The sequence below is a fragment of the Camelus bactrianus genome, chromosome 33, assembly GCF_048773025.1.
Source record: "Camelus bactrianus isolate YW-2024 breed Bactrian camel chromosome 33, ASM4877302v1, whole genome shotgun sequence".
Lineage (NCBI taxonomy): Eukaryota > Metazoa > Chordata > Mammalia > Artiodactyla > Camelidae > Camelus > Camelus bactrianus.
The window spans coordinates 14,149,874-14,174,975 of record NC_133571.1 but is presented as its reverse complement, the minus strand read 5'-3'; the positions used below and the strand labels follow the sequence as shown (position 1 = coordinate 14,174,975).

The window sequence follows — 25,102 nt, the reverse complement described above, 5'->3', positions numbered from 1 at the left end:
AGAAGTAAGACCAGGAAGATGAGATGACTGAGCAGGAGAGAGATGATGAACCTGAAACTGAGCCTGAACAGCCAACAGTAGAGTCTTTAAAATTATACGTTAATAAAACTAATACTTCTAAAGGGTTTACTAAGGATCAGACATTTTATATATTTATTTAATTGATTTTCAATCACAATCCTCTTAGATTCGGCTATCACCTTCATTTTATAAAAAAACCTCAGCTGAAAGAAGTTAAACCAGGATTCAATCTCAGTAATTCATGTTTGTCATCACTACAAAATACTAACTCAGGGAACTCAGAAGAGGAAGTTGGTTTGCTCATGAAGAGGATATAGCCAATGTTCAGACATGTTGAGTGTGAGAGGTATGAAAGACAGCAATACGGCACGTCTAGAAGGAGGCCTGGGAAAGAGGCAGCAAGTAGAGAAACAGATTTGTGAATGTCTGTGTAAGATTGTTGACACCATTGGAAATGATCTGTCTGCTAATTCCCTCACACAGGATAATCAAAATGAAACGGAGTTTTTAATCAAATCAACATGTTGCACACCTTAAACTTACATAAGGCTGTAAGTCAATTATATCTCAATAAAATTGTTAAAAATTAAAAAGAAAAGGAAATTAAATTCTGAAGACAGAATTTCTCCCTGTGGGAGTAGATGGGATGGAGTCAGAAAAGAACAAGAGTGGTAGGCTTCTCTTCTAAAAACAAAACAAACAAACAAACAAACAAAAAAAAAAAAAGAAAAAGAACAAATTCACATGAAAGGTATTTGGGAACACTGGGAAATCAATATCCCAAGTGAGCTCTATTCAGCCTTATAAGAAAATAATGCTAATTTTTACCATGAGGCAGAATTAATGCCATCTCTTTGAAATCTAATCTTTGTTTCTCAGTATCTTTTATACAGACTTGATGAAAACATATTTAGTTTCTAAGCTCTTCTTCACAGACTCTTGAATGTTAGGGGTTCTAAGTTCCATTTAGCAGCATTTATCATATTTCCCAACAGGAAAACTTACATGGAACTTACATATTAAAGGCACTATGAAAAAGGAAACATTTACTGTGTTTACTAAGTTCAGTAAAGTAGAACACATGTGATAAAATTTCAATTATTGTCAAAGGGGCAGAGGTATATTCATGAATGCAGAAAATAAAGCATAAGAATAAATAATAAATGGAGGGAAAAAATCACAAATATATCTTGCCTGGAATACAAGAAATTTAAAAGCTTCGTAAGAGTACCAACTTACACTTATGATGAATCAGTAAAAATCTTCAGAGGGCACAAACTTTAAATATAATAAAATCAGAGACACAACTAAAAATATAAAAGGTCATTTAATAACAGAATACAATGAACTCTATTCCAGTAATTTTCACTAATTCACTCATTCCATAAATACCAAATGCTTACTACATGGCAAGCACCATTCTTAAACTTACAAATTTAGGGGAAACGGACTATACCAAATCCTAGGTAAACCAAAAACCGTTAGAGTAGGTATCAAAATCCACTCCCCTCCCTCACACATATACAGTAACGCCTGCATGTGTGCACAGGCACACACATTAGACCACAATGGCAATAGTTGTTTTGCTATATATTCCCCCATAAAAGCTAACTCTTATTTCTACAAATTGTTCACAAAAACAGAAAGAGAACTTATTTTGATTATTTCCATAACCAAAGATCATGAGAAAAAAATTATATGCTAATTTCACTTATCAATATAGATTGAAAAATCCTAAATGATTATGAAATAGAATCCAGTGAAGCATTCAATTGAATAATTGACAATAATTGAATCCAGTGAAGCATGTGTGTATGTATGTATGTTCATATATATCTACAGATATATATATATATCACCCTTAGTATTTGCTCCAAAGAAATTAAAATATATGGCCACACAAAGGCTTGTACATGAATGTTCATATTTGCTGTATTTGTAATAGCCAGAAACTGGAGACAACTAAAATGTACATCAAGTGAATGGATAAACAAATTGTGGTACAACCATAAAACAGAATTCTACTCGGCAAATAAACGAATAAACTATTAATATGCAAAATATATATGATTATTTCACAGAGCCAATTACTTTTTATTTCCACCATAGTCCAGTTACCACCTTAGTCCAAAGCACCATAATCCCACTGGATTACTGCATTTGACTCCTGACTGGTCATCTCGTTCTTTCTGGATTGCTTGGCAATCAGCTAACTAGGACCAGAGTCTCCTCCTAACATCTTCCCAAGGGCCTCCACAGTCTCTGGTTACCAGGCAGCTGGTTCTCAGCAACTCCTGTAAACAGGTGCCACCCAAACTCTCACTCTTTACTTCACTTATCACATTCACCCCTATAAAAAGAGAGAGTAGGGTGCAGGGGTGGATTGGGGGAGGCTGAGCCCCACTCCTGGAGCCCTGTCTCATGACACCAACTGTGCCCAACTCAAGCAGTCCTCTCCACAGGACACCAAGAGAATAGGGAGTCTGTATACAGGCTTATCCTTCCACCTCTGAATTCCAGCCTGATGTTCACCTGGAGTCTACCAAAAGCCAGATCTCAAAAATATTTGCTGAATGAATACTTGCAAAAAGAATATTTCAATCATGACAATACTTTTTTAAAAAGTATAACATATACTTGACATAAAATTTATTACTTTAACCATTTTTAAGTGTGTACATATTTCTCTTAATATTTTTCTCCCTCCCATAATTCTTCAATGAATGTATATCTCTATTTAAAAAAATAAAATAAAACCAAATACTTAGATCCTCCTTCCTGTAAACCAGGCATTATTCCTAGTGCTTTCTAAACATTAACTTATTTATTATAATGCTGACAAAAATCCTATGAAAGCATTTTTAAATGAGACATCTCAGGCAAAGAGAAGTTAACTTGTCTAAGGTCATATAGACAGCAAATGGCAGCTCACACACTTAACATCTAACTCCACACTGCTTTAACCTCACTGCTCAATACTGCGTGTTTACTGACATATGTGTGCCATTGAGTGAAAAGCGTGCTATAAAGCAGCGCCTTAATCACTCACCTAATCTATACAACCTTAATCTAGTGAGAAAAATAGATAATATTCAGTCCTAAAGAGCCCTTCACAAAGGTTCATGTCAAGAGGACTTAGCTCGCTGTTAACAGAAATAATGATGAAAGATTTCCTTTCCTAAGTGGCTTTTTAATCATGTTCTTTGAAGTTAGAACAGAAAATAGGAGAAAAGGGATCTCTATAATCTGGTTCAACTTTACAAGGAAAATATTCAACCAACTATTTTAAACATAAATAATCTGAGAAAAATATCATAAAGGTACAAATGAAACAAGTTAAGAAATACTGACTCTGAATACTTAAGTTATTTAGATATATTTTATTAGACACTAAGCTGGATGAGTGTCCTGCATGTGAAAGGAGTGGGGGAGGGTTTAACCAGAGAGGAAAGAAAAATGCTAACAAAAGTTTTTCATTCCATTTCTTTAACAAATTTAATACATTGGATTTAAACTTTCTGAAGAAAACGCATAATTTCAAGTTCAATACACAGGAAGTAAATGTAAAAAAAAAAGCTACCAGGATTCAAGTTCACAATCTTCTAACATTTTCACACTACTAGTTATCTCTTAGCAAACATTTGCTGCTTTGTACACTACAGCCTGGCAAAAAAAGACATTCTTGTAGCCAGCTTTGAGCTTGTTCTCTAAGATGTTCTAATTTAAATGCAGTTGTAGACTTCACGAGTATTAACAGTTTTAGAGCAAGCCTTGGTTGGCACTATTAGAGCAAAGTGACTAGAAAAGGCTTTTGCACATTCTGCTTGACATTCATGCTACCTCTCTATACTGCTCTGGTTTTATAAAAGTCATCACTGATTCTTTGAGGAGAAGCAAGGGAAGGTATCTTCATATTCCCTCTCTCTTTATTGGCATAATCAAGCCTATTTCCTATTAGAAGTATTTTGAGTGGAATTCCCTTGCTATGTGAATATCTAATCCTGTAGTAAAATACAGTATTGAATTTTTTTGTGTTCAAGACACGCCTAATAAAATGTTTTAACTTCTCCAAGTTTATGTAGTTTACCATTTCATATAATACTTGAAATATGGCCTCCAAGGGATCATTTCTGTAATGTGAAATGATACACACCATCATCATTCCTTTACATTCAAACAAAGAGAATCAAAGTAACTGGTAAACATTTAGGAAATTAGCTTTAAATGAAAAAAAAAAAAAAAAAAAGCCATGGCACTTACTACCTGCATATAATTGAGTTACTTATTCTAACTTTCTGAGCCTCAGTTTCTACATCTATAAAGTGAAAAAAAAATACATAAAGGCAAAGGCCACATTCATTTTGCTCAACATAAAAGAGAGTGCTCACATGAAAAAATGCTCAGTATCACTAATTATTAGGGAAATGCAAATCAAAACTATGATGAGGTATCACCTCACACCAGTCAGAATGGCCATCATTCAAAAGTCCACAAACGATAAATGCTGAGAGGGTGTGGAGAAAAGGGAACCCTCTTACACTGCTGATGGGAATGTAGTTTGGTGCAGCCACTATGGAAAACAGTATGGAGATTCCTCAAAAAACTAAAAATAGACTTACCATATGATCCAGCAATCCCACTCCTGGGCATATATCTGGAGGGACCTCTAATTTGAAAAGACACCTGCACCCCAATGTTCACAGCAGCCCTATATACAATTGCCAAGACATGGGAACAACCTAAATATCCACTGACAGATGACTGGATAAAGAAGTTGTGGTAAATTTATACAATGGAAAACTACTCAGCCATAAAAAAAGAATAAAATAATGCCATTTGCAGATACATGGATGAATCTGGAGATCATCATTCTAAGTGAAGTAAGCCAGAAAGAGAAAGAAAAATGCCATATGATATCACTCATATGTGGAATCTAAAAAAAGAAAACAGAAAAAAGAGGGCACTAATGAACTCATTTACAAAACAGAAACAGACTCCCAGACATATAAACAATCTTATGGTTACTAGGGGAGAGGGAGTGGGAAGGGATAAATTTGGGTGTTTGAGATTTGCAAATGTTAACCACTATATATAAAAATAAACAAATTTCTTCTGTATAGCACAGGATATAAATATCCTGTAATAACCTTTAACGAAAAAGAATATGAAAACAAATATATGTGTATATATGCATGACTGGGACACTATCTGTCCACCAGAAATAGACACACTATAACTGACTATACTTCAATTGAAAAAAAAAAAAGAGAGAGAGCCCAATTAATATGTGTGGCGAGGCAGGGAGCAAGTGAAGACTAGACTATGTTTTGAACTTTTTAGGCATACAGCAAGCATGTGATAAAGATTAATGGCATCTGAATTTGGAAAAACCCCAAATTAAATTTTAGACTGAAACTCCTGCTTTCAGCCAAGATGGAATTGCAGGGACTGGATTTACCCTCCGTGAAAGAACTAAAAATATATGAAATAATGGTTTCCAAACGGTGGACATGAGGTAGCAGAGGCCCATAATCCCTAAGAGAGGGGAAACAAATAAGCTGAACCCTATGACTGGCTGAACTTACTGCCTGGAGTTTCCAGCCCCTCAGCACTGGGAGGGGGAACCTAGGCAGAACCTGACAGTCTCTTGAGTTGAGGAGACAAAACAGCAAGTCTGGGGAAACCATGGTAGTTGGGAGTTCTCAGTATAGAATACAAGAGAGGAGAGAGTTGCACAGAGAAAGCAGGCTCAGGAGATCTACAGCTGAACACCAGTGAGCACAGGAAAATACCTGAGGTTGAGGGAAGAACCACCTGAAAGGAGTAGAGGGAACATTCCCCAGTTCTCACACGGGAGGAGGAGAGGGGAAAAAAATCTTGTAATTCAGAGAGCTTGGGAAGAATCTAGCATATGACTAGATTAAAAGCTATTCTGGCCTTGCCTACCAAATTTTAAAAGAATCAAACTATTCAGCTATGTTCCGAACAAAGCTCAAGAATATAAGAATACAAAAGTAAAAAAAATTAAAATGAAAATAAAAAGAACACAAAAGTATCCAGCACCTAACACAGTAGAATTAACAATGTCTAGAATTCAACCAATAATTACAAAACATGCAATGAAGAAAAAAAATGTGACTCTCAGTAAGAATAAAAATAAATCAATGGAATTAAATCCAAGAATGACACAGATGACAGAACAGACAAGGATATAAAAATAGCTATTAGAACTATATTCTGTTTGTACAAAAAGGTAGAGAAACATGTGGATATGTTAAGTACACAGAATACATAAAAAAGATAACAAACCCAACTTCTAGAGATGAAAACTAAAATGGAAGGGGCTTGCAGCAGGTTAACTATTGCAGAATAAAAAATTAATTAACTTGAAAACAGTGACAGAAACACCCCCAAAAGAAACACCGGGAAAAAATGAACAGAGCACCACCAATGACCTGTAGGACACAACCAAGTGGTCAAATATAGTATAAATTGAGTCTCCTAAAGGAGAGTAGAAGGAAAGGACCAAAAAATTTTTTTCTGAAGAACAGAAAGATAAAAATTTTCCAAATTTGATGAAAACTATACATTTCAGGCTGAGAAAGTACAAAGAACAAACTATGATGCTGTCGTATCTCTTACTCAAGTTTAAGGAAGAATTTCTATTCCACCCTGGAACCTTTACCCACTGAACTCCTGAAAGCAGTCTAAGGAGCTACAACCTATCCATAGGACTAGAAATTATTAAACTCTATATACCAGCCTTGATATTCTGTTTCTTGAAATGTATAATGGTTCAAACACAAAAAAGGCAAGATTGCCTTGCCTTCCTCCATAATCATAACGTAGTATAGGAACAGTATAACACCAAGACCACACTTTTAAGAGATTTGAAGAAACTATACCAAAATGATAGCAGCATTAATCACTTTCTTTTTCAAATCCCTATAATGTGGCTATGGCTTTTTAAAAACGTATATACATCAATACAGCAATTCTCAAAGGGTGCTACACAGTCCCTGGGGGTCCTTGAGACCCCTTCAGCAAGTCTACAATATTAAAATCATTTCCATAATAATACTAGGACACCACATGAGTCTTCTTTTCCACTCTGTTGATATTTGCATTAGCAGCACAAAGGCAATGGTGCCTTAGCATGAATCAAGGCAGTAGTACTGAACTGTACATGCAGTGTATTCTTCACCATGACTTGCAGTAAAAACAGAAACAAAATGGCAGCTGCACTTAATGTCCTTGATGAAGCAGTAAAGACCATTAATTTTATTAAATTTTGACCTTAGAGGACATTTTTTTACCATTATGTGTGGCAAAATGAGAAGTACACAAAAAGCACTCTAAATCAATTTGGGGAGTACTGCCTTCTTAATAATGCTAAGTCCTCCAATCTGTGAATGTGGGGATGTCTTTTCAAGTATTTAGGTCTTCTTTAATTCTTTTCAGCAACATTTTGTTGCTTTCAGCGTACAGGTCTTCTGCTTCTTTGGTAAATGTATTCCTAAGTATTTTATTCTTTCTGATGCTATTGTAAACGGAATTGTTTTCATAATTTCATTTTTGGATTGTTTGTTGCTGGCATATAGAATAATACAACTGAGTTCTGAATTTGATCCTTTAAGTTGCAGTTTTGCAGAACTCATTTATTGGTTCTAGTGGATAGTTTTTTGATACCTCAGGATTTTCTACAAATAAGACTATGTTTGCATGATTTTGCAAGATCTCTATTTGTATGTAAATAAAGATAGTTTTACCTTTTCCTTTCTTTTATGGATGCTTTTTTTCTTGCCTTATTGCTCTGGCTAGGACCTCATGTATTGAATAGAACCTATGTTGAACAGAAGTAGTTAAAGCAGACATCCTTGTCTTGTTCCTAGTATTAGGAGGAAAGCTTTCAGTCTCTTACCATTGAGTGTGATATTAACAGTGGGGTTTTCAATAGATGCCCTTTATCAGGTTGAGAAAGTTTCCTTCTATTTCTTCTTTGTTCAATGTCTTTTTAATCATAAGAGTGTGATAGGCCTTTTAAGCTTCATTCCTGGTTTTTCTTCCTGGGTGAGAAAAATTTGTGGACTCATAAAATTCTAGAAAAAGTGAGTATCTTAAATTGTACTAAGGGCAAGAATGCAGGTAAGCCCCAGGAATAACTGAAACCAGCATTGAAAATGCTGCCAGGACACTATCTGCATTCTTTCAGTGCAGATTAATGTCTGAACTGCAGGGAAATCTGGCCTCTTCTATACCCAAGATTTACATCTTCTGGGTTTCCATTATAGCAGAGCATCTGCTTGTTGGTCCCAGTTTTGACTTAGGCTTGGTACAGATCAATTGATTATCTCTAGACCAATCAACTCTGGAAAGAAAAGCTAACTGCTGTGATTAGTTCAGAGAGGGCAAGGTGTCACCTCTGGACAAACCTGTTATGACTTGGGAACATATCTGTTCCCCCAAAGCCATATATATGAGGGAATTTGTCCCCAGGCTGGATATTGAGGAGTCAATCCCTTAAACATCCTCTACAAGAGTGTACATAAGTGTATCTACCAGTATATAATATAGGTGCTTCCTGTTTTTATTTTAGAGAATATATTAGATGAATTAACTTCTCTAAAGGTAAGTTTGCCCTCTTTTCCTAGACTAGAAAAAATGAATTAAGCAAAAACTACAAGCTGCTTTCTTCTCTTTCATCTTTAACTCTGGTTTTTGCACCTGGTTTTCTTTCAGTGCACAGGATGTTACAGAAGAAGCTGAATGGAGTTATACAGTGCAGTTAATTTTAAAATATCACTGTCTTATTGTATCCATTTTGGAAGTAAGAGTAAACTTTTCTACTTTAACTATATTGCCTTTTTAGAGGTAGTTATAAACTGAAATTATCAAGATTTGGCTTTGTTGTATTCAGCCAGGAATAAATCAGAAATAACTAAAAGCTCATGCACTAACCATCCATTAAAGAAAAAAAAATAGTATTTTCTCTGTGGTAGGCATTGCTCTAGGAACAGTGAACAGGACATAGTCCCTTCTCTCATAACGATTATAACCTTATGTTCACTCTTTTTCTATTAGTTTCCAAAATATAACCACTAAACCAATATTCTTTTGGTTTCCAGATTATCCTCCAGTGGAAGAGTGGTGATTCACAAACTAAAAGCAGTATTTGTACTGCTATAGTTTCTCCTCACCCCCACAAAAATAGGTTTCAATAGGTGTGCCAAATCCTACTGGTAGATAATGGTGGCTTAGATCTTCATGTTGAGGAGTTTGGGCTTGGTGGGAAGATTCCCACTCAGATTAGGAATGCCTTACCACTGGAAAAGGGGCAGCACCATGCTCCTATATCTTTCTGGTCCAGGAGAAAGATGATGATGGCTTGAACCAAAGTGATGGGAGTAGAGATAGAAAGAAGTGGACAGAACTTGATGCGTTTTAAAGCTAGCATACTTACTAATGGATTGGATAGGTTTCTGGTTTGAGCAAATGGATAGAGGGTGCAATGGGAAGCCATGGAAAGGTATAAAACAAGAGAAGGTCGTGACTTGATTTTTATTTTACAATGATAGTATTAGTTGTTTGTGGGAAATGGATTGGGCTTGTGCAGGTAGCCATGATGGAAGCAGAGAGATAGGTTAAGTTGTTTTCCTTGAAATAACAGGTCACTTTGCTCATTTTGGAGAAATTGTCTACCAAATATTCATGTCTGAGGAAACATACTTTGTCTATTAGTCATTCTTTCAAGTAAAAATGGTGTTTTACGCCAAAAATGAAAATCCCACAACTAACATAGTACTCAATAGTGAAAGACTAAGCACCTTCCTCCTAATACCAGGAACAAGACAAGGATGTCTGCTTAGGTTCTACTCAACATGAGGTTCTAGCCAGAGTGACAAGGCAAGAAAAAGAAATTAAAAAGCATCCACAAAGAAAAGAAAGAAGTAAAACTATCTCTGTTTGCACATGACATAATCTTATGTGAAGAAAATCCTAAGGAATCAACTTAAAAAACTTCTAGTAGAACCAATAAATAAGTTCTGCAAAGTTGCAGCATAGAAGATCAAATTCAAAACTCTATTGTATTCTACATGCCAGCAACAAACAATCCAAAAATGAAATTATGAAAACAATTCCATTTACAACAGCATCAGAAAGAATAAAATACTTAGGAATAAATTTAACCAAAGAGGTGAAAGACCTGTATATGGAAAACAACAAAATGTTACTGAAAAGAATTAAAGAAGAGCTAACTACATGGAAAGACATCCCCACATTCACAGATTGGAAGACTTAGTATTGTTAAGATGGTAGTACTCCCCAAATTGATCTAGAGGTCCAATGCAATTCTTGTTAAAATTCCAGCTGCCCTTTTTGCAGAAATTGACAGGCTAATTCTAAAATTCACTAAGAATCTCAAGGGACTTCAAAAAGCCACAACAATTGAAAGGACAAAGTTGGAGGACTCATATTTCTTGATTTCAAAGCTTTACTACAAAGCTACAGTAATCAAAGTGGTGTGGTACTAGCATAAGGATAGACGTATAGACCAATGGAATAAAACGGAAAGCCCAGAAATAAATCTTCACACATACTAACTTTTGACAATGCCAACAAGATAATTCAATTGGGGAAAGAATGGCCTTTTCAACAAATGGTGCCGGTACAAAAGGATATACATGCAAAACAATGAAGTTACACCCTTACCCTTACAACATACACAAAAATTAACTCAAAGTGATCATAAGGGTAACCTTTATGACCTTGGATTAGGCAATGGTTTCTTAGGTATGAAACTAAAAGCACAAGTAACTTAAAAAAAAAAAAAAAAAGGGACTTCATCAAATTTAAAAATTTTGTGTTTCAGATACTATCCAGAAAGTGAAAAGACGACCCACAGAATGGGAATAAAGTTTTATAAACCATATATCTGATAAGAATCTAGTATCCAGAATATTAAAGGAGCTCTTAACAATAAAAAGACAAATAATCCAATTCAAAAACGAGCAAAGGATTTGAACAGACTTTTCTCCAAAGAAGATATACAAATGGACAATAAACACACAAAAAGACTGCTCATTTTATTACTCATTATGGAAACTAAAATCAAAACCACAATGAGATATCCACTTCATACCCAGCAGGATGGCTATAATCAAAAAAACAGTAACAAGTGCTGGTGAGAAGTTGGAACCCTCATACATCGCTAGGGGAATATAAAATGGTGCAGCTGCAGTGGAAAATAGTTTGGTGGTTCCTCAAAAAGTTAAATATAGAATTATCATATGACTAAGCAATTTCAATATACTCCTAAGCATATACCCAATAGAACTGAAAACATATAGCCTCAAAAAAAATTATACATAAATGTTCATAGCATTATTAATAATAGTCGAAAGTAGAAACAACCCAAATGTCCATAATAAAAATGTCAATACAGTATTATTTAGCTGCAAAAAGGAATGAAGTACTGATGCATGCTACAACATGGATGAATATGAAAACATGCTAAGTGAAAGAAGCCAGACAAAAAAGGCCACATGTTACATGATTCCACTTAAATGAAGTGTCTAGAACAGGCAAATCCACAGAGATAAAAAGTAAACATTAGTGACTGCCAAGGGCTGGGGGGAAGTAGGAGTGGGGAATGGGGAGTGACCTAATGAGTATGGGATTTTTTTGGGGGACGATGGAAACGTTCTGGAATTAGTGGTGATGGTTGCACAACTCTGTGAACACATGAAAAACCACTGAATTATATACTTTAAAAGGGTGAATTTTATGGTATATGAATTACATCTCAATTTTAAAAACTGAATAGGGGAAAAAAGCCTCTAAACAACCAAAATACAGCTCATAAGATTACACAATAAAGCCATATATTTTCCTTTACCACCCCCTCCCAAAAAATCGTATTCTCACCTGAAATTTATTTATCCCTTTATATATAATTTGTACAAACCTCGTTGTATGGTCAAAGCCCATAGTGGATTAAAAGTTACATATTAGGTGGAATGAAATTGATAAGACAGACATACAGGTTTTAAAAAGGCAGAAGAACTTAAAAGCAGGGTGAAGTTATTTAGTAAGGGCAAACTGGATGACACGCTTCATTAGGTCCTGGCAGTACCACTGATAAAACACCCTGATACACTAATCTATGTTAATAGTAATGAAAATAACAAAGATGATTAATGTAAGAGCTAGCCCACTTATCACTTTTAATGTGCCAAACACTGTTCAAGGTACTAAACATTTAGTTATTTACCAAACTCCCAACAACCCTACAAGGAAAGTACTACTATTATCTCATCTTACAGATGAGGAAACTGAGGTATCACATAGCTAAGTAGGTGGAAAAGATTCAAACTAAGGCAGCTGGCTTCAAAGCCCATCCTACCAATACATTATTCTGCCTCTCAATGATGAACTATCAGTCATAAAAAAAGTTAAACAATGTTCAGTGTGCTCTAAGAAGACCAGAAAATCTACAATTTTTATTTCACTATAAAAATGCTCCTTAAAAACAAAAACAAAAAAACCTGTTCTATAGCAGCCTGTTATCTATAGGGGAAAGTCTAGAGGTCAAAAAACAGCTCTTTACAATCTGACTCCAACCTGTATTTCCAGCTTATCTATCTCCCCTAATTCTAGCCAAACCAGACTGCTCGCGTTCCTTAACTATACAGAGCCTGCATTTCCATGCCACTGCGTTGAAGGCCTTTTCTTCACTTCTCTGCCTAGAAAATTCCTATTTGCCCTTCAAAACCTAGCTCAAGTAACACTTCCTCTGTGTTACCTTCACTGATAGTACTAGGCAAAACTGTGTTCACACAGCATTTTGTAGATCTCTATTAAAGCATTTAACATATTACATCAGAATTGAATGCTTAACTCTTCTTTTCACCTCCAAGAATCTGAACCTAGTTCATTGCTAATAATAAGTAAAATTTTTAAGTTTTGGTACCTACTAACAAAGTCTAAATTTTTTTTTTAACTCAGTAATACAAAATGACTAGTTAGCCAAGGTCCATGTAGTCAAGGTTTTATTTTAACAAAAGTCATGAAATTTAAATAATTAAAAGGGATAAAGTTCATTCTCATAAAAACCAGAAGTTAAAGTTTCCTACAGACTAAATTCAGTCACCAGAAACCTTTTTAAGGAGAAAATACTGATACTCTGGACCAAACCTGAGTAATTTGTCACAGTAAAGGTAACATGAATAACAACATGGGTAAAATTTTAAGTGCAAGACGAAGGTTCCCAGATTCTAAGCCAACAGAGTCAAAGGCTGCAAGGATACCATTTACTAAGCTGCTGCTCAAGTAATGTATGCTAACTGAAAGCCCTGAGAAATTACTGTCTCTCCCAATTCAAGTCACACCTCAAGAGTAAGTTACTCCCTAAGAAGTTCTAACAGAGTTTACATTTTATTACTTGTTCCAAATGACTTAATATTTATTTTCAACTGGACAAAACCAAACACAACTATACCCATGAACACAATCAACCTATTTATCTCCCAATATGTAATTTACATCAAGCCAATAACATATGGGACAGTCAATATAGCTTTTACCACTTAATAAATACAAAAGAATACCTAATGGTCCCTCAAATATTATTGAACTAACTGCATCTGCCAGTTCTATTTGGAAAGCATTCTATTCTATTTGAAAAGTATTTTACCTAAAAAGGAAATGTCATTTCACATCACTTCATTTAAAGAAAAAAAAAGTTATCTAAACTGCTGGCTTAGGGAGGGGAGGATATAGCTCAGTGGTAGAGTGCATGCTTAGCATGCACAAGGTCCTGGGTTCAATTCCCAGTATTTCTGTTTAGAAAAAATAAACAAGCAAATAAACCTAAAATTATCTCCCCCTTCCATTTAAAGAAAAAAAAAAGTTTAAAAAAAAGAAAGAAACAAAAGGAAAAAACTTAAAAAGGAAACAAAAAAATTTTTTTTAATTTTATTAAATAAATAAATAAATAAAACTGCTGGCTTAATTTTTTTCCGATTATCCCATACTTATAACTTACCTAATATGCTACCAGCTTGCAACATCCGACCTCTTATTATCTATTCCCAACCTCAGTTTAACCCAAACTTCTTTCTTTCAAACTCTCACCTATCTACAAACTTTCATGATCTTCAGGGTCTCTGAAGGACCTGCTGCCTCCAACTCATTTTCATGACTATAAATCACTGACTTTTCAGAGATAAACAAATGACCAGGGATGACCCAGAGCTAGGGATGGTTCAATACCCTCCAAGGTAACATTTTATACAAAACACAGCTTGAAATCAAATGTCAACTTTGCGTTCTATTCTTGTTGACATAAAATTAAAACCAACTCAACTACTTCTACGTGTTACCCACTTGGGCAGTCACAGACCTGAATAAATATTTGTGTAGTGTTCTCCATTACCTAGGCTGAGAATTCTCCTCATACATTCTTTCTTTTCCCTCCTTGAAGAGGCTTATGGTCTGCTTAGTTTTCTTCATCAAATTTTCCATGAACACCCTAAAATACTCATTTTCTCCAAGTGACTCCATCTTCCCCTCATATCTTGACAAGATAGTGCGGAGATGCTGGTAGGTATCTGGCAGCAGGTCTAAGATATAAGGTGGGCTATTCTTTAGCGCCAGCTTTGGGTTCTGACACAAACGCACCACCTGCAACAAATGGAAAAGAAGGGCTATTACTTGGAGGATCTTAAGGGCAACTTCCTTTTTTAAGTTTAAAAAAGTTATAAAATATTGCTCTTTTGCAGAAATATAAAAAATATTTAATAAGAAATGATCCATAACCCCCTCCCGCCCACAGGCAATCATTTTACATTTTTTAGTGGTCCCCCTAGAAGGGTGGGTTCTTAAAACCATATCTAACAGTTCAGACAATACACAGAAAACTAAACAACTGGACGGGGGGGAAATCCACACATAAGCCTAAAAAATGTTAGATGAAGTATGGCAAATTCCTTTTAAATGCATGGCTCACTCCACAAGAGAATAAAGAAAATTCCCAGGGGCAGAATTAGAGAACATGGCTGCCCTGGGAGGTAACCTCGGTAACTTAGGGGCCCAGAGCTGTAACCACCGGGGGGGGGGGGGGGGGGGGGACAGGAGCACAGAGGTCTTGGACTCAGTCAAGAGTTGAACTGAGATATCACTCCTTCCCATATAAAGGACTCTCAGAATTTATCTGATAATTCTTTTTATTTTCTTTTACTTAATTCTTTTTATTTTCTTTTACTTTCTTTTCTGAGTTCTTATGTTTTAAGTAGGTCTCTTTTAAAGAACATAAAGCTAGATTTTTTAAAATCCAGTACAATAATCTTTCTTTTTTAACTGGTGAGTTTAGTCCATTGGTGAGTTTAGTCCATTTTATATTTCTTATAATGACTGATAATTTTTATTTATTCCTACCATCTTCTTTTGCACTTTCCATTTACAGATAGACTGGGATTTCAAAATTGTAGAATAGATAAACAAGATTACACTGTATAGCACAGGGAAATATACACAAAATGTTATGATAACTCACAGAGAAAAAAATGTGACAGAGTGTGTATATGTCCATGAATGACTGAAAAATTGTGCTGAACACTGGAATTTGACACAACATTGTAAAATGATTATAAATCAATAAAAAATGTTAAAAAAAATATAAGTAACAGAAAGAAAAAAATAAATTTTATTTTATTTGTGGATGATATAACTGTCCATGAAAAAAATAAAACAGAAAATGACAAAGCATTAGAAACAAAATTCTAATAGGTTGCCGGATTCAAAACTGATATACCAAAACAAACAGCACTCATAAATATTTTATAAATAATTTTAAAATATAACTTTAATTACTGCCATTCAAAACTGTATGAATAAAAATTTAACGCTCCTAGGAATACATCTAACAAAAGATGTGCAAGACTTTTATGAAGAATATTATAAAACTTAACTGAAGAACATAAAGATAGAAATTAACGGAGAATTCTATCATGTTTAAGGAGAGAAAGGCTCAATAGAGAGATACCAGTTTTCCCCCAAATTAGTGTATGAATTCAGTGCAATTCCTATCAAAATTCCAAAAAGCTTTTTCTTGGAACTTACTTAACAAGTTGATCTCAAAACCCACATGGAAGAGAAAAAGGCCAAAACCAGTCAAGCCTATTTTGAAAAATCACAGAGTAGGTGGGATATTCACTCAATGAGCTATCAAAACTTTTTCATATCTTATAATTAAAATACTGTGATGCTGACCAAAGACAGATGAACGGCCAAAAGGAAAAGAAGAAAGCCCAGAGACACACGTATGTGGAAATTCAGTGTCAGAAGTGGAATTACAAAACACAATTCAAGAGAATAACTATTGGAAAACTGGTTATTCATACAGAAAAAAAAAAAAAACTAGGTGCCTTACACCTTGCATGAAAGTGAACTTCAGATGAATTAAAGATCTCATTGTGAGGAGAAAAAACTTTAAAGCCTTTAGGAGAAAACTGGAAAACATGTGTTGAACTTTATGATCTCAGAGAGGAAGTATTTCTTAAAACACAAAAATAAATCATAAGATGCAAAGACTGATTAGTTTGACAATACTAGTATTTTAATTACAATAAATCATAAGGACTACTGAACTTTTTTTCCCATTCATTTAAAAAAAGTCAGTGCAATTAAAATACTGGATATTCTTCAATATCCTTCTCATTTTCTTCTTCGTAAACTGAAACATTCATCAATGAAATATCCTTTACCTCTAGTAATGCTTCTTTCCTTAAAGTCCACTTTATCTTATATAGCTAAACCAACTTTCATGGCTTAGTGTTTGCATGGTTTATCTTTTCCCATTCTTCTACCTTCAGACTTTCTGTATTCTTACACTTAATGCATGACTCTTCATATGCAGAACATAGTTGGTTTCCTTTTAACCCATTCTGACAATCCTTAGTTTTAACCAATTTCACCTGTTTATACTTCAGCTGTTTAAACTTATTATTGTAGGTCAAATATTGGCAATTTCATATGGTTCACTTAGTAAGTACTGATCCTATAATACATAATAAAATAATTAACTGTTTGTTTTATGTGTCTCTCCTGTTTCATATTCCTTTATCTCCCCTTTCTTGCTCTCTCTTGGTTTATCCATTTTTTTAATTTTCCCAATTTTCTCCCTCATTAGCTTGTCAAATATATATTCTTTTACTACTCTTTTAGTGATTACCTTAGTAATTATAAAATGCATCTCTGACTCATGAAGTCTTATATAAAGTAGTACTTTTACCACTACCCAGACAATGCAAGGAACTTGGAACACTAACTCCATTTACTCTTTTCAAGTTATGTGCTATTACTATCATATACTTTAATTCCATATATCCTATGAAGTCCACAAGTCATTACTATTACTATTGTTACTTTACAGTCGATATTCATTCATATTTACCCACATAACCACCCTTCCCAGTGCTCTTCATCGCATCTGAAACCATTTACCTCCAGCCTAAAGAACATCCTTTGGTATTTCCTTTAGGGTATAGCGTGCTGGCTACAAATTCTCCTTAGTTTTTGTTTATCTGGAGACATCTTTCCTTTGTATCCACTTTTAAAGGCTATTTTCATAAGGATAAGGATTGGCAGTTATTTTCTGTAATCACTTTATCGCTACAGGCATACCTCAGAGGTACTGCAGTTTTAGTTTCAAACCACTGCAAGAAAGGGAGTACGGCAATAAATCAAGTATCGCCATAAAGTGACACACACAAATTTTTTGGTTCCCTAGTGCATATAAAAGATATCTTTACACTACCCTGTAGTCTATGAAGTATGCAACAGTATTACGCCTTAAAAAACAATGTGCGTACCTTAATTTAAAAACACTGATAAAAAAATGCTAACCATCAACTGACAACAGAGGGTTGCCACAAACCTTTAATTTATAAAAAATGCATTATCTGTTAAGTGCAATAAAGCGAAATGCAATAAAACAAGGTCTGCCTGTATTATCTCATGCCTTCTGGATGCCACTGTTACTGCTGAGAAGGCAGGCTGTCAGTCTCGTTGCTCCCTTGAAGGTAGAATGTCTTTTATCCCATGGTTGCTTTTAACATTTCTCTTTGCCCCAGGTTTTCAGCAATTTTACTATGATGTGCCTAGGTATAGTTTACTTTCGATTTTTCCTGGTGTTTATAGAGCTTCTTTGATTTATGACTTCATGATTTCCATCAGTTTGGGGAAATTCTCAGTTAATTTCTCATCAAATATTGCTTCTGCCCCATGGTCTTTCTCCTCTCCTATAATTTCAAGTACTTATAAGAACTTTTACTCCATATTCCTTTTGTCTCTCACACTCTTTTGTGTATCCTTCATCCTTTTCTCTACCAATGCTTTAGTCTGGATTTTTTTTTTTCTGATGTATCTTCCACTTCATTAATTTTTTCTTCAGCTTTATGCTGTTAAATCCACCCACTGAATTCTTAATCATCATAGTCTTAATCATAATAAAATTCTTATGCTTTTCAGTTTTAGAGTTTCTATTTCATTCTTTATCATTTCAGCTCTGTCAAAATTATCAATTTTATCTTTAATTCTTCTAATGTATTAATCATAGATATAAGTCCATGACTGATAGCTCAAATATCTGCCCCCTGCAGGTATGCTTCTATTAACAATCTTTCCTGTTGATTTTCAATTGTAGTTTATTTTTTCATAAGCCTAGTTATTTATTTATTGAATGATGAACATTGTACATAAAAATTATATCAACAAAAATAGGAGGTTATGGATGATATTCAAAAAGGACTTACTTTTGCTTCTAGCAGACTGCCTAGGGACACTAGGAATTCCAGGTCATCTTAATCTAATCTAAAATTGAGAGGATTAAGAAGCTGGGCTTCAGTCTTCAGTCCCAGGCTTCAGGCTTCAGATTGGTTTGCTTCTGTTTTACCCTTACTCTTACAATTCAGACCCTCAGGGACCCCAACCACAAAATCTAGTGTTTCCCAGACCCTTCCACCTTGGCAGGCCCTAATTCCAATTTTCTGTCCTCCTTTAATATTTTGAAAACTCAGTGTCTCAGCTGTCACCTCCAGAATCAGCAATGACCTTATGGGCAAGGGAGCCTCAAAAATCAGACTTACCTCTCAGAGCTTTCTTTATCTTCCAGAACCTGGCCTCTAATTTCTCACTGCTTTTATAGCAACGTCTTCTAGCTTTTCTAGTCAGCAGTATTATTTGGTTTGAAACAACCTAGTCTAACATTGGAAGAAGCAGAAATCTGACATCCTACCCTTTATTTCATATTTTAAAATGCCTACATTCTTGTGTCACCAAAATCTCATTATAAACTTTTTAAAGGTGTCTAAATGATTCTATTCTATGAATATACCATAACATATCTTAAACCATCCCCTCCACTTTACTTTAACATTTATGCTGTTTTTAAGTTTTCACTGTGATGAACATCTTTAAGCATTTTATTCTTCTACGCATCAGATTATTTCCTCAGTATAGATCCCTCAGAATTGGATTAGGGTCATCTAGAACAACTGCAGAATTCCCATTTAATTACTAATGACTCATCAAATGATGTAAGACAGTATTATAAATTTTAAACTAAATATTTTATTCTCTGTACATCATTTCCTGAACTCTTGAAAAATAGCCCTCTATAAGCCTAGCAAATAAAGACAAGCTGAATCAACAAAAATACCTGATTTATAAATATTTTAACAGTGTTTTAGGAAGCTACTCATCCTATCAAGAGTTTCAAGCCAAAAGGGAACAACACAGCCAAGAAGAAAGGACTCTACCTCAGATGACAACTATATTCTAAGTGCAACGGAGTTAAAAACTCACATTAATAAATAAATCCAAATTTATAAATATTATATTTCAAAACCTCATTTGTAAGTCTGACGTTTATGAATCAGAATATACATTTATAATAAAAATATTAAAATGGTAAGTTCTTAAATTAATCCACGGAGGGAGTTAGGAGAAACTGATACTGAGACTAAGAGATCAAGATCCAGCAAAGACTACCAGAGGCAGATGACTGAAGGTTTTTATTTTCAAAGAATACTGAACTTACTTTATATGGAGAAAGAAAGGGGAAAGATAAATGAAAAGAAAATGGAAAATGGGATCTACAACACAGCTAGGAGCACCAAACACCCAACATCATTAAAAAAGGGACACCTCCTTACTCTAAAACAGGAAGAAAGGGAGTGAGGATAGGTTTAGACAGACACAAATTTAGAGATACGGAGACAGGAAATTTAAGAGGGTTGTACCTGATGGTTTTGATTTTTCCTAATGTATCCATTCAACTAATATGTCAGGCACTGGGACACAGAAGTGAAAATACAATGTCCCTGAATCTGAGAGGAATCAGACAATAAACAACAAAAAGGAAATCAACAAAAAAAGTATCAGGTTCTATGCAGAGAATTAAAATAATAAGAAAATATCAGGTGACTATTTTAGAATGGCGAATAGGAAAAGCTTCTCTGAGGTGAATTTAGGCTAAGAGTTGAAGTTACAGGAAGGATCCAGTCAAGCAGAATCAGCACAGAGTAGCCCAAATGGAGAGAACAATTAATCCAACATCCCTAAAGTAGGAACAGGTTTGGATTTGGGGAATTGAAAGGTCAGTAAGACCAAGTGTAGAGAGCAAGGTAGCGAGGGTGATTAGAGATGAGGCATAGTCAGGGAATTAGCAAGGTGACATCACGATAAAGCCTAAAATATAAACTTCTAAGTGCTGCATTAAAATTAAAATGTTTTAATATCTTGACAAGACTACATCAAATAGCCACATCAAAATGTCCTGTTCCAGTCATTTACCTTCAATAAATTTCTTAACCTCTGAGCCTCAGTTCTTTTAGCTTTAAGACAGAGGTAATACCCACCTCATAACAAACGTTATGAAAAGACTGCAGAGTTTCCAATAAAGCAGACATCCAATGTTAGTTCCCTCCCCATTTCCATACAACTTAATCAGGCTTATCTGCAGAGGAGGCAGGAATTACCTATTGAAGATAGAATGTTATATCACACATAATCTTTTGATGACTCCCAGAAAATGACACCGTTATTCCTACCATCCCAGCCATGCCACACTACCCTCCCAAACCTGCATAGCCTCTGACTACCTGGTAACCAAGGAATAAAGAAAAGGCAGCAGGCCGCCCTAGAAGAGGGTGACCAACTATCTGCAAAACCTACAGTATCCACCCCTTCAAAGGTACAAACCAAGTAGAGCACTCAATAAATGTATTTACATTTATATCCAGGGCTACACACACCAATACATATATTCTCCCTGTTTAAAGGCATTAACATAACAGAACCCAGGTTAAAATGCAGTATTCGCCTAACACCTCTGAAAAAAAGGGTATACTTCCTTTCAACAACAACTAAACTAAAACTGTTCTGCCCAACCTGTAACATGCAATCAATAAATGCTGTTACTGACAATGAACTAAAAAAACATATTACCCCTAACATAGCAGATTTAAAATATCATGAGTTTTTTTTAATAAAATATCACGAGTTTTAAAATGTCTCCCAAACACTTGATTAGTTAACATTTTCAAACGACTACCACGCATGTTCCACAAATGTAATCAGTCCTTCCTTAGAATGTGACCTTGTACAGATCATCTGTAGATTAAATATCTACTTTTCTCAAGATCTTTCCAAGATGAATCATCACATGATCAGGGAAACCAGCATTCCACTAACAACTCTGTAAGTCTTTTAAGACCAACATGGGCCATGAAAAAAGTATATAGGTAGAGGAACTCTTTTGATCTTAAAATCTTCTGGAAAGGGAAAAAAAAAAAAGGGCCCTAAATATTTATAACTTCGGGAGAAAAGTTCCAAAAAGGCTCTGTGAATAATTCAAGCCAATAGTTAACAAACATCAAAAGCCAAAAGAACCTATCTTTATTACTTAGTGAATTTTAAACTGGCAGTTTTTGTTAACCTCTAAAGCCCAAATGTGCATTCTAAGCTTAAAAAACATTCACCAATAAGCAGAGGAAAAACAACAACAAAAAAACATTCACCAAAAAATTTCTCAAAGATATTTTCCTGATTAGTCTGTTCTCCATTTGGCTAATTTTATTTTGCTTTCCAAGTCTCGCAATAGCAAACATGGCTTCCTTTTGTTTACTTCTGCCTGTACATTTACAGCATCACTCAGAAAAATGTCAAAAAGAAACATGCTTAGCTCTGGGAAACCAACAGTATTCTTGTACAGCTGCCACACACTCCATTCATAATAGCTTTCTCACTGGCCTAGCTCCTCCCTTTGCTTCTGCCAAGGCTCAATGGTCAAGAGAAAAAACTGGAAAGTGCTATGATTGCAATAAAGAGGAATAAAATTATGCTTGGAAATTGCTAAACTTTTAAAAAGAGAAAAGAAGTTACAGAGAACAGTGGCCTAAGTCTAGTTCTATTCTGAACACAGAATCTCTTCCTACACTAAGGAACTGTAAGTCTAGTTAGGCTGAAAACGTAAGCATATAGGACTATGAATAAGTATTTTTATCTCCGTAAACCTTATCCATGGAAGCATTTTTCATTTTAAACTTGTTCATATGTTAAAAAACATGATTAAAACAAGTACTATGCTTCAAAAGCAAGTATTCAACATGTTGAGTTATACCTACAACACATAAAATTTGATTACAGTGTTGAAGATTCAATTGCTCAAGAGAAGGGGAGGTATAGTGGAAAGGCCACCAGAACAGGAGTCCAGAGGCCTGGGTCCTACCTAGACTGGTGACTGACATTAAGTGGCTATGTGACCTTGGGCAAGTTATTCATCTCTCTGACTCTATAAATTAAACAGATCAATTAATCTCTTAAAGCCTTTTTAAAGCTTCAAGTTTTAGAAATTAATCAACTCAGAAACTTGAAGAGGTTTAACAGTTTTACATGTGTGAACTATAGTGAAGCTTTTAAATGAAAACAACTTGTGATTGTTTTTCAAAGAGAAATCAGAAACCCACACTTTATTGAAAAAAAGTGTCATCACTAGATAATGGCCCCAAGGAAAAAAGTCTTTTACTTCAAATTACTATTCCCCATTATTGATTTATCAAAATTCCATTCAGGGACTTGAACTGTAATTACTACCTAACACTCCTCAAATACCACCCAACACTATTTATTAAAAACACTATGCCACTTAGAACTAATTACCAATCTCATTACTTTCATTTCTCACATTAATTGAAGAAAAAAAATACATCCATTACGGTGTAGGAAATTAAATAACCAACATGTGCTGACAGCTTAACCATGCAGTTTTTATACACAGATTCTATGTATAAAAGGGAAATATAACTCTATCCCCAGACTTATCAGAGCAACTTCACACCAGTACCATGAACTAGAGATTAAATGATTTTAGCATCGCTTTTGAATGTCAGACTATAATCAAGGCACAACTGTTGATTACAGACAAGCCTGCTTGGTCTAAAGTTCTTCCCCAGGTCCAAACCCCTTTCTGGTCTCCCCAAGGATTAAGTAATGGTTTGCTTAATGATTCCCGCAGGGCGTTCCCTGAGCCCTTTGTATACCTTCAGTTATATCCCCAGGTTACAGTGTGAGCACTGGGTCAGCCTTAACTCCCCAGCACCTGGTCTGTGTTCAGTAAAAGTGTGATGTTGGAAAGATGCTGACATAATTTTCACCTAAACTAGGAATCAGCTACCATATCTAAATCAATAAACTACACAAGGATTGTGGATGAAAGCAGATTTTTTTGGAGGGCAATATGCTAATATATATTTTTAAAACTTTAATATATGATTCCTTTAACCCAACACATCTCATTTCCAGGAGTTTATTCTAAAGATTATTTAGAAACTACATAACAGATAGTCACTGAAACATTGTTTCTAATACTAAAAATCAGAAATAACCTGGGAGTAAAATTACTATAACTCAATAAAAAAAAGTTTAAAAAAAAAAAAAGAACCTGGGAGGCTATCAATATGAATTTGTTAAATAAACATATATATATATATATATATATATATATATATATATATATATATATATATATATATATATATATAATAAAATCTTACGCAGTCCTTAAAAAAATTTCAGGGAGACCTACGTGTAGTATTAACATGAATGATCTCCATAATGTCACAAAAATTTTTTTAACTCTAGAATCATTTTTGTTTAAAAAATCCCACTTTTGCTTAAAAATGTATAATTTTATGAGTATGTATTACTTTCAAAATTTAAGAACATAATAATTAATATCTTAAACACAAATAAGATACTCTACTGTCATTTCTTTTTTTAAAAAAAATTTATCAAGCTTATCTAAAATAAAATCAGCTGTGGTACGGAGCCTTGCTACTTCAAGTGTGATCCCTGTCAGCAATGCAGAATCTCAGGCCCCACCCCAGATCTACTCAGACTCTACATTTTAACAAGATCCCCAAATTATATGAATTCATGTTAAAGTCTGAGAAACACTGGTTTATAAGAATCACTTAACACAGTCCAAATACTAGCTCAGGATCCACATAAACAAAAGTATTAGCTGGGTGGCTTGGGTTACCTAATCTCTCTAAATCTGCTTCATTCTTGTAAAACACATTATTTTGATATTTTCTGCTATTTTCAGCAGATGTGAAATTGTAAACTTCTCTACAGCATAAGGAATTATCAGAACTTAGTTATCAGTCTTAGCGAGTAAATGCTAAAATGGTAACAACTTGCTCAAGTCGATAAATCTCTCAAGGGCAATGCTATCCATCTAAACTTCTCAGGGCCACTTAGGAAAAGGGACTGGAGGGAAGGACTTCATTTTGTTTTTTTGGAGAGAGGTAATTAAGTTCATTTATTTATTTTAATGGAGGTACTAGGGATTAAACCCAGGACCTTGTGCTTGCTAAGCAGGCACTCTACCACTGAGCTATACCTTCCCCCAAGGACTTTAAATAGCAGACAGTGGTCACCTCTGGAGAGGGTGGTCATTTGGGGGTATGAGAGTAGAAAGGAACGTCTACATTTTGCTCTATATATCTTACAATTCATA

At 34.7% G+C, this 25,102-nt stretch overlaps 1 protein-coding gene across 2 annotated transcripts in view; it reads right to left on the bottom strand.

The window, feature by feature from the left end:
- Positions 1-25,102, bottom strand: part of CBL (Cbl proto-oncogene) — a 74,869-nt gene that overhangs the window by 43,896 nt on the left and 5,871 nt on the right. Inside the window, exon 2 of one of the 2 annotated variants that reach the window (XM_074357009.1) lies at positions 14,456-14,703. The exons of the other annotated variant lie outside the window; for it this stretch is intronic. Within the exon in view, the coding sequence (XP_074213110.1) occupies positions 14,456-14,703 (248 nt within the window). The remainder of the gene's footprint in view (positions 1-14,455; positions 14,704-25,102) is intronic. 2 annotated transcript variants of the gene reach the window in all.